The sequence below is a fragment of the Cebus imitator genome, unplaced genomic scaffold (genome assembly GCF_001604975.1).
Source record: "Cebus imitator isolate Cc_AM_T3 unplaced genomic scaffold, Cebus_imitator-1.0 Scaffold430, whole genome shotgun sequence".
In the NCBI taxonomy this organism is placed as follows: Eukaryota; Metazoa; Chordata; class Mammalia; order Primates; family Cebidae; genus Cebus; species Cebus imitator.
The window spans coordinates 1077384-1088750 of NW_016107745.1; the positions used below are offsets into that span (position 1 = coordinate 1077384).

Below are 11367 nucleotides of genomic sequence, written 5' to 3' on the forward strand. Positions count from 1 at the left end.
ACCTTAAATTATCAAATGGAAAGCATACAACCAGTGCAAAACAAAATAAACAAATCCACAGCTCTATACATCACAGTGTACTGAACTATATCAAGGATAAAGTGAAAATACATAATCATAGTGAATATTTTAATACCTCTCCATTACAAACTGGTAGATCATACAGACAAAAAATTTAATATGGAATTGAAATATTTCAGAATAAATAAGCTTGATGCGATAATAATGGATAGAGCCATATATCCAACAAATAAGATTATATATTATTTATATAGAGCATTCACAACTACTGAATGAGTATCAGGACAAAAAATAACAAAAATAATGCCACAGAGACCTTGTTCACTAGCTATGATGGTTAATTTTATGTATCTACTTGACTGGTTAAAGGATACGCAGGTAGCTGGTAAACATTATTTCTTGGTGTGTCTGTGAGGGTGTTTCCATAAGAGATTAGTATTTAAATCAGCAGACTGAGTAAAAAAGACCACCCTCACCAATGTGGGCAGGGATTATACCATCTGTTGAGGGCAAGGATAGAGCAAAAGGGCAGAGGAAGGGCAAATTTGCTCTCTCTCCTTGAGCTCAGACATCCATCTTTTCCTGCCCTTGGATAACAGAACGGCAGGTTCTCAACCCTTCAGACTCCACCTGGTTCTCAGGTCTTTGTACTCAGATTGAATTACATCATCAAGCTTTCCTGGTTCTGCAGCTTGCAAGCAGCTTGCACGCAGCATATCATGGGACTGCAAGGCCATCATAATCAAGTGAGCCAATCCCCATAATAAATTCCCTATTAAATAACTATATAGTGTATCCTATTGGTTCTGTTTTTATGGAGAACCCTAATACATGACCCCAATGTAATTAATTAAAATGCCACAATAAAAGATAATATATACATATATGCATAGGTATGTATATGTATATGGGGGGGAGGGTATGAGTATGAAAGAGTGTTACACACACATAAATCTTATGCATCTTGGGATTAAAATAAATCCTAGATAGTTCATAAGCTAAAGTAGAAATCACAATAAAAATTATAAAATATTTAGAGCCAAATGATTTTAAAACATTATCAATACTTTTGAGATGCCAATTAAACAGCATCCGGAAGCAAATCAAGTGCCTTAAAGGCGGATATCATGATGAGAAAAAAATATTGCAAATTGCAGAGGAGTGATAAATACAAAATTCAGGATACCAATTAGCCAACAAGAAGCAGGAAGAAGGGACTTTATATACATACATATTAGGCAGAGATGTACAGGACACTTCACCTGGATAGGTACACAGGCGTTCACTAAATGTTACTCTATAACTCCCTGCACTTCTGAAGTATTTCAAAATAAATGTTTTAAAAATAAGTGAAAAAAATGATTTGACTCATAAAGCTAAAATCTCATCTAAAAATACAAACAAAAGATCCTAAATAAAAAATTAGCCAACCAAATCAAGCAAAATAGAGTAAAAAGTGTACATCCTGACTTAAAAGAATTTATTACAGGAATGGGAATAGTTCAACATCAAAAAGTGTCATTTTTTTACAGACTATGTAAGCAAGATTATATAAAAATTTCACTACATTGAAAAAACATCCCAAATACCTCGACATTCAGGATTTTTTAAAATTAGGACTAGAAGGGAACTTTATTAACTCAATAAATGAAGACCCTACAGCCAACATTTTATTAAGTTGAACTACATTTGAAATGGCTAAGGGTTTTTTAAGTCAAAAAAATACTCATTATTGTCAATTTCATAGGATTTGACCTAATACTGGTGAAACTTCAGAACCATAATTTAAAATCAGAAAAAAAGACAAAGATACCTACTTTGTTACCCCTAATATTAAACACTATACTACGAAGCCTAGCCATCAACATAAAGACAAGGCAAAAAAAAAAAAAAAAAAAAAAAAAAGACATAGGATTGTACTGCAGAAGTCAAAACTGTCTATTTGCAAACAGCATGATTTTCCACATAAAAAATATAAGAAACTACTGGAAATAATATGTTATTTCAGTAATGTTGCATCCAAAATTAAAATATAAAATGTGCAAAAAGATACATGCAAGAATGCTCATAGGAGCACAATTTGTAATATTCCCAAACTAGAAACAATGATAACATCCATCAACAGTATGAAGAAATAGTGGTATATTCATTTAAGAGGGGAAAAAGGACTATTGCCTCATAAACCGCTAGGATAAACTCTCACAAATCAGTCATAAAAGAGTTCATACCATACAAAATAGATAGATAATAGATAGATATAGCTAGATTTCAAAACTTCAAAATACATTCTAATAGAAGTCAAGATATGGTTACAATTACCTTTGGGAGAGGAACGGGGTAGATAAAGTGGCTGGGAGGGAACCCAACGGAGCAATCTGGGATTCTGATAATATTCTAATTATCAGGGATTCTTTATGACTACATGCTACAGTTTCACAAAAAGTTAATTTTAAAAAATCAGTAACACAATATATATGTTTGTCAATTAAAATAATCATTTTAAAAATCAATAGCATTCTTTGTTTACCAGAAACAAACAAACAAAAACAAAATTAGAAAAGGAAAAAACAGCAGTACTAAAAGGAGAAAGAACAAAGTAAAAAATAAACTTCAACTAAAAGATCTTTGAAAATTCCCTTACATACAACAGAGGTTTAGTAACCAAAATATATTTAACAAGAAGAAGGAAACAAAAAACTACACTTTTAAAGAACAAAGGACATGAACTGGTCCTCTAGGAAACCTCTAGGACCTGAGATGGGAGTTAAGCAGCCATAATCCAAGGAATGCCTGGAACCATGAAAAACTAGAAGAGGCAAGGACAGCTTGTCCTCTAGAGCTTTCGAGAGGAGCGCTGCTCTGCTGACACTTTTATTTTGTACTCTGGCCCCCAGAAATGTGAAAGAATAAATTTCTGTTGTTTTAAGCAACCAAGTTTGTGATAATTTGTTATAGCAGTCCTAGAAAACTAACAGGATACCATGAGACTCAGTAGTTCCATTTCTAGATCTACTCCCTAGAGCACTTCATAAGATCCAAAATCATCCTTTCACAGAAAATATTTTCAACTTACCTATACATATAACTAAACAATAAACCAAAGTCTTAATTAAAGTTTGAAAAACATACAGAAATACTTTATAAGAAAATTCACATTTCTAAGATGTAAATGCTTGGGCAAGACTAAACTGAAAGATATATTTGCATCTATACACAGAATCTATGGGAAATGGGCAGTTTCAAATGTGGGACGACAAGTGTCCTATACTGGCAACTCAAACACCACAAGCAGCCCTGCCATTGGTGCCATGATTTTCCAAAAAAAAGTAAACTCTTAGCAGAGTACCAAACAAAACAAAGTGTACTCTTTCCTCAATTTACATGGCAATTGCATTACTGCAAAATGTGTTTTAAAAACCTTTTAAAAAGACTTTTGTTTATGAATAAAAAACAGATAATTGATTGTTATTGGGTTATTAATCTCTAGTAATTATAAACAGGTTTTTCATCTACACATTCAATGAGACATTCACATCATGCAGGATATCTAACAATACCACAGGACCCCCTAACACTGTGACAAACAAAGGTAGTCCAGTCAATTTCTAAAATGCTCCCTAGGGCACACAATATACCCCTAAGAACAACAGACACACGGACACCAGCAAATATGTGCAAATATATTCATTGAAACATTGTTTTGAATAATAAAAAACACTGCTAGTATTTAATAAGAAGTCCATTAAGAGAGGAACAAAAATTAGATCACTGTGATATAAACATATACTAATGAAGGAAATGAACTAGACCAGCAAGAATCAACACTGAAAAATCTCAAAAACAGCGAATCGGAAAAAGCAGGCTGCAAAAGAATGCATACAAGTAAGACACTATTTGTGCAAAATTTAAAAACAAAACTACAGCATAGGTTATACACAGACATACACAAATACTTAGTAAGAAGTACAAAAACCTGAACAAACAAAATACAACTTCAGGATATTGGTTATCTTAAGGAAGGGAGGGAGGAAAATGTGGTCAAGAAGAGGTAAAAGGTAGAGAGGGGGCCTCAACTATATGCAACATTATATTTCTTAAAAACAAAAATCTGCAGCAAACATGCAAAATGTATCAGTTGTTAAATGTGGGGTGTGGCATCAAAGGATTCAGCATATTTTTTTCTGTAAATTTGAACTATTTAATAGTTAAAATTGTTTAAAGTCTATATTCCAGCGAAATTTACCACCAACTGCAGCTTAACTGTGACTGAGACACTACTTCACAGTAACCTGGATTAAGGATCACAAAGATAAATGTTCAGATGAGTAGTGATTAAAAGAACCCAGATCTGTCTGCCACAAGGCTATCATTAATTTGAGTTAGGTAACGAGATGAAGAGGGAATTACACGCAATCCCAAATTGACACTATTACTTTACTTCCAATATCTTCTTTCTATTTTTCCAAATAAGCTCATAAAAATTGAAATATTCAATATAAAAAGAAGGTAAAGAAATAAAGCAGCAATAATACTTCTTCCCATCAAATGCAAAATGTTTTAAAGATTTAAAGTGTAAGTGATGGAAAATATAATTCTTTTGCTGCTCTTTAAAAACAAGTTACTTAGCATACCATATCATTCTCCAAAGATTCATTAAGAAAAGTCACACTCTCCCCTCAGCATTTTCTCTCATGTCATATGGCTCTGTTGGGCAACATAAAATGTTGTATTATATATCCAAACCTTTCTATGTTTTTACTCTCATATTATTACAGCATTACACATATGAGATTATCACTAACACAAGGCTTCAGCAAAAAATAAGCATGTAAGGGGTAGAGAAGAATGAGATTGCACACTTTCAACAGGCAAATAGAGATAAAAACACCTAGTTTCCAGTTTACAGAAATTGGGAAAAAAATGAATGTCAACACAAAAGAAGAAAAAATCAGGCAATAATACAACATGAACTTTCAATATCTGAGCCAAGTATCTTCAAAAGATAATGTCCACAAAAAGATTTTTACAAGAATGAATGTTCATAGTAGTATTATCCAATAACAACGATAACCTGGAAACAACCAAATAACCATCAACACAAGACAATAAACAGCATCAGAGTAAAAAGCTTCTGCACAGCAAAGGAAACAATTAACAGTAAAGAAATCACACAGAATGGGAAAAAAAATCTGATAAGGGGTTAATATCCAAAATACGTAAGGACCCAAACAACTCAATAGCAAGAAAACAAAAAAAAATCTAATTTTAAAAATGGGCAAAGGATCTGACTAGATATCTCAAATGGCCAACAGGTATATGAAAAGGTGCTTCCCATCTCTAATCATCAGGGAAATGCAAATCAAAACTATAATATCACCTCACACATGTTAGAATGGCTACTCTAATAAAGACAAAAAATTATAAGTTTTGGAAAGAATGTGGCGAAAGGAGAATCCTTGTATACTGTTGGTTAAGAATGTAAATTAGAAGAGCCATTAGAAAAAGCAATATGGAGGTTCCTCAAATACTTAAAAATAGAACTACCATATAATCCAGCAATCTCCCTTCTGGGTATATATCCAAAGGAAGTGAAATCAGTATATGGAAGAGATCTGCACTGTCATATTCATTGCAGCATTATTCACTATACTCATGATATGGAAGCAACCTAAATGTCAATTAAATGAATGAATGAAGAAAATGTGGTGCGTGTATGTGTGAGGGTGTGTGTGTGTGTACACTATTCCAATTTCTATCACTATGGATTAGTTTGCCAGTACTTAAACTTCACATTGGAGCCACGTGGTGTGATAGTAACTAACTTCGTTTGGGCAGCATGTTTTTCAGATTCATCCACGTTGTTGGTTTCATCAGTACTTCCTTTGAATTGCGGAGTAGTATTCTATTGTATGTGTATACCACAACATATTTATCCATTTTTTTAATTGTCAAAACTTATATCTATTTACACTGTACAAAGTGATGTTCTGCTACATGCATGCATTGTGAAATGATTAAGTCAAGCTAATTAACATTTCCAGCACCTCATATACTTATTTGTCTCTAGAAAGCAGTTCTGTCCTGGAATGGACCTGAAAGGGGAACAATTCTGAGGGGCGATGGAAGTGTTCTAATTCTTGATCTGCGTAATGGTGACATGAGTGTATGAATTGAGCAAAACCAACTGAGAAAAAAAAAGGGAATATTGTGGGAATAAACAAAATGGAACTGCTCTATATTATAATGAACTACAAAAACATAACAATCAAATGATTAAAGGCAACATATAAACCTTGACTGGATGCTGGTTTGAAAAAGTTAACTATGGAATCCATGTTTGGGACAACCAGAAAAACTTGAATATGGACTAAATATTAAGAATTTATCACCAATTATCTTAGGTGTAATAATGCTGTTGGGGTTATACAGAAGGATATCCTTATTTTAAAATTTTATTTATTTATTTACTTATTTCAGAGACAGGGTCTCACTGTGTTGCCCAGGCTGGAGTCCAGAGCTATTCACAGGTGTGCTCACAGGACACTACAGCCTCAAACTCCTGGGCTCATGCAATCCTCCTGCCTTAGTCCCCTGAGTAGCTAGAACTACAGGTGCTTGTCATCATGCCCAGCTAGTTTCCTTATTTTTAGAAGACATATACTGAAGTACTTAGGGGCAGAGTATCATGTCAATTTACTTTCAAATTTTTAGCAAAAAAAAAATATATATATATATTATACATAAACATACATATAGATAAATTAATGTACATGGTCATTGATTACAATTATTCATTGAACTATTCTTCTAAGTACTCTGTATGTTTGAAAAATTTCATTTAAAAAGTTGAGGAGAAAAGATGATGCCAGTTTTAATAGCTATAGAATGATCTCCAGGATAAACTGAGCTAAGAAAAGCAAGGTGCAGAATAGTTTATATGCTACCTATTTCATTTAAAAAGAAGGAAAGTAAAATATATATACATATATATGGTGTGTGGTATGTGAGAGAGAGTTTGTGTATCTGTTTATAACAAAACCAGTGAACTAGTTTACTGAAAGCAGATGAGTATAGGTGGGAAATAATTGTGAGCCTGGAAGCAATACTTCTCTGAGTATATCATATTATATAGTCTTGAACTTGAACCATGTAAGTGTAAAAAGAAAATAGAAATGAAAAAAACTAAAGTCCAAATGAAGATGTAAAAAATATCTAGGGTCACATAACTCCTCTATTAAATCAAAGCCAAATCAATCAATCAATCAATCAAACATGTTTACTTGTATGTTTGCTATTGAGTTGTTTTTTTTTTTTTCAGGGGGGCGTTATTTGTTTGCTCCTTCTGAGCATCGGAGCCATTTTAAAATGTTTTTGTTGTTCGGAAATTCAAGAACATGTTGCAGATCTGCTTTTAAATAGTAGTGCAATCCTAGACAAGTAACAGCTATGCTAAGCAACGATTTTCTTGACTGTAAATTGAATCCAATGGTTTCCATCTAAGATTTCTCAGAACAATAAAATTCTGTGGCTTAAATGTTTGTTGGGAAAAACAACCATTATTTTCATTTGCATAGTTTTCTTTAGCTTTGATAAGTAACAAAGCTCCATTATACAGTGAATTATGCAGTAATTCACTTTCTGCAATACAACTAACACTCAGGAGAAATGTAGCTATTCCTCCGACTCCTTCAAGCAGTAATCAGTCACAACAGAGTACTTCCTATTAGAAAGTTTGTATTGGCAACGTTAGGAAGGCTGCAGTCAGCCAGTCAGGCAACTGCACTTACCAGGCTGCTAAACACCATTGGTTAGCAGGAGGAAGAAGCCAGTAACAAAATCTATTGAGGCTGAATTCTGGAGTTTTACTAACTGTCCTGGGCCAAGGAGTTGAGAAAGCGTCGTGTATTCTTCCGCTAAACTAATTTTACTTTAGGAAAAGTGGTCAACAATGTCAGCTTTGGGAGGAAACCAAGTAAAGCTAGGGCTATAAAGTTTCCGAGAAAAATTTCCGCAGGCCTGAAGGTAAAGGGAGAGTCCAAGAAACTTTTCTACTCTGCCACCACTGCCTCACACTCTGCCCCACCCAGACTTCCCTTCTTTAAGACTAGCAAAAGACCTAAAACAGTCCTGTGACTTCCCTAGGGGTTTCAGCTCTGTGCTGCAGCAACCTCGTTCTAATGTGAGGAAGGCCAGCCAGGAAAGGCAGGATGTGCAAGCACGGGTTAAACGGAGCCTGGCCAGCAGGGTGTACAGAAAGGAAACGCAGACCACCAACACCGGTGTGTGTTGCCAGCGGCGGTGTGGGCTCCTGGCTGCAGCACCCAGGAGAGTAATGGTAAATATTTAAGCACCCTCAATCCCCAAGTTTTGCTAGGAAATCAAACAGAAGACAGTATAGATAAGACTTAGACAGTAAGAAGAAGTGAAAAGAGACGGAATGGTGAATTTCGGTTCCAAACTCCGTACAGGTCTGTGCCTGCAGGACTAAAATGGGGTGTGGAAAGGGTCTTGTGGAGGTTTCCTCCAGAACAGACAAGCTCTGAACAGGGGAATGAGAGGGTTCTCTAAAGAATGCAGGGGAAAAAGTTCAAAACCTTTGGAAGAGTCTTCTGAGATCATCAAGTGGGATAGTTTTCTCCTAGCATGAAGAGGTCCAGCCCCCTCAATGGATGAGTGGAGTTCTCTGCCCCAGCTGGACTTTCACAGGAGGATGGGGGAAATCATCCTCTAGAGCAAGTCTGGAGAGTGAAGGGGTGGGGTTGCAAGTTTGGAGAAGAAGGAGTTTCCCTCAAAAAGTGGAACGGGCCTTTCTTGCAATGACTGGCACAAAGTCGGAAGGGTCTGGGGACGGGAGGGGCCTGAAGTGATCTCTGAGGAGTCGGGTTTTGCCTGTAAGGCCCTGGGAGGGAAGGCAAGGTACTTTGCGTAATGACACATTTCAGTTTTTGGGTGTGAAGATTCTCCCTTGAATACAGAAGAAAGGCCCCTTCATTAATGCGAAGTTTGACATTGTTCTGAAGTGGGGTGCCTGCAGGATTCGGGAGGAAATGCGAGCCCCACCCCCAGATTTGGGAAAGGGCGGGGGCAGTGATTCTCTAAGAGAACTGGAGCCCAGCAGAGGAATGAAAAGAAAGCCCCCGCGCCGCGCACAGACACTGTCTCTCACTGGAAAGTTAGGAGCGAGGAAAGTAACTCTGAAGTGGTTTGGCAAAAATCTGAAAGCGCGCAAGCTGGAAGTCGGGCTGAAGCCAGCGTAGCGGGCAGGGGTCAGGCCTCTGCGTGGCGGCGGGAATGGGAGGACGCTCATGAGTGCGAGGTGGGGCAGGACTGAGTGGGGCGTGGGGTCGGCGCTCCCTAGGGATGATTCGGAGGGTGGAGGAGGTTTTGAGGTGACTCCGGGCTCTTGGAGGCGACCTGAGAGAGTCCCTGAGCCAATGCCCGAGGGATGGGAGGCGCTACCCGTACTCACTGAGCGGATCTCCAGCGCCAGGGCGCACTGCAGCGCCTTCACCTTCGGCATCCGCGAGGGGAAGGGCGGCGGGGAGCGACCCCGGCCACGGGCCCGAGTGAGGCAGGGACACCTGTGACTGGGCGAGGACGGGGAGGAGACGAGGTGGCTTAGATTTTGTCAGCTGTGGCCCCCAGGCCGGGGCCCGCGGTCCAGCCTGGGTCCCGCTGGAACAGCAGCTGAGCGCGGGGCGCCCACTCGTTGTCATGGCAGCCAAGGAGGGGCGGGGCCGGAAGAGAGGCCGCACGGGACGTTCCAGGGCCACCCGCGCAGGGGACGAGCGCTGGGGGCGGGGCCTGACGCACGCTGAGCGAGGCGAAGCCCGGCAGGAGGCGGGGCTTCCGAAGGGGCCGGGGGAGGCCAGGCAGTTCTTCTGTGACGTCAAACCGCGCCCAAAGCCGGAGGAGAGGGAACAGCTGTTTGTTTAATTGGACAGTGCTCAGATCTGGGAGTTGGAGTTCCTGTAAGGCCCTGGGAGGAAAGCCCTGAGTTCCAAAGTGGTGATGCCACCTTGGACTAGTGGCGACCCTCTGTGGCCTCAGCTTTCCCAACTGTAAAAGAATAATAATTATTATTAGTCCTCCTATTTGAATTTCACGGCACAGTTTGTTTACAAAGCCAGCATGAGGAGACTGGGAATTAGAGAAGAGACTTGCCCAATTGGGAACCAGGACTGGAACCCAGAAGCTCTCAAGTTAAACCCCAATTCCCTCCCTCAGGAGAGGGGCTTAAATCAGATCGTCGATACTCCTTCCAGTCTCTTGGGATTCTCTTTGTTAGTGCGTCCTCTTTTCCCTTCAAGGTTTCCTGGCTAATTCACCTGTGTATCCATCTTAATGCACATTGCTTAAATGGAACTGCCAATGAGGGGTCAACAGTAAGTCCAGCTGTGAAGAGCCTGGCAATAGACCATCAAAGATAAAAAGAACCTAAGAGATTGCCCGATCCAGTCACGTTAAAAATCATTTGCATTGCAAAATACATTATACATGCAGAAGTGTATAAAACACACTGATCTTAATGATAATGTGAACAATACCTGTACAACTAGCACCCAGTTAAGAAAGAGAGCATTACCAGCACCTGAAACACTGCCTTTTTTTGCACTGGAGGTAATCACTACCCTGACTTTTGTTACAATAATTCTCTTCCTTTTGCCACTCATGTATGCATTTCTAAACAACATATTGTTGAATGCTTTCTGGTATTGATGGTATATAAATGGAATTAATACTGTATGTATTCTACTGTAATTCGCTTATCCCACTTAATACTATGCTGTAGAATTCAGCCACTGGGGATCCTGTGTAGCTGAAGTTTTTTCCATTGCTGGACAATAACCTAATATAGATTGATTGATCCTTCCTACTATTGATGATAACTTATATTCTTTTCATTTTTAGCTATTATCAACAATGTTGTGAACATTGTAGTACAAGTCTGTGTCTGTGTTTATTAATGTAGATGTAGTAGAGTAGGAGTGCGTTCACTGAGTATTAGGTTTTGCACATGTGGGACTTTAAAAAGTAAGACCACATCATTTTCCAAAGTAGTATACCAATTTATGTTTCTGCTGGTGATGTATAAGAGTTCTTATTTTTCCACATCCTCGGCAACATTTGTGTTTGGATTTTTAACTTTTGTATATTTGGATGTGTGTATTTTAGGTATTTCATTGTGGTTTTATTTTGTATCTCTGGGTACTGTTGAGGTTGAGCACCTTTGGTTTTGTTAGCCTTTCCATTTTCTCTTATTGAACTCCCAAGTAGTTATCTTGTCCCCTTTTCTGTTGGCCTATCTCTCTCTCTCAGTTCTTTATATACTCTAGATAATAATTA

The 11367-nt window shown here is 38.2% G+C and overlaps 1 protein-coding gene across 3 annotated transcripts in view; it reads right to left on the minus strand.

Moving 5' to 3' along the window:
- The window catches only part of SPATA6 (spermatogenesis associated 6), a 159423-nt gene extending 149623 nt beyond the window's left edge, over positions 1–9800 (minus strand). For all 3 annotated transcript variants that reach the window (XM_017510099.2, XM_017510098.2, XM_017510097.2), the window contains exon 1: positions 9491–9800. In XM_017510099.2, coding sequence (XP_017365588.1) covers positions 9491–9541 — 51 coding nt within the window. In that variant the 5' untranslated portion in view covers positions 9542–9800. The remainder of the gene's footprint in view (positions 1–9490) is intronic.
- Positions 9801–11367: the final 1567 nt, after the last annotated feature.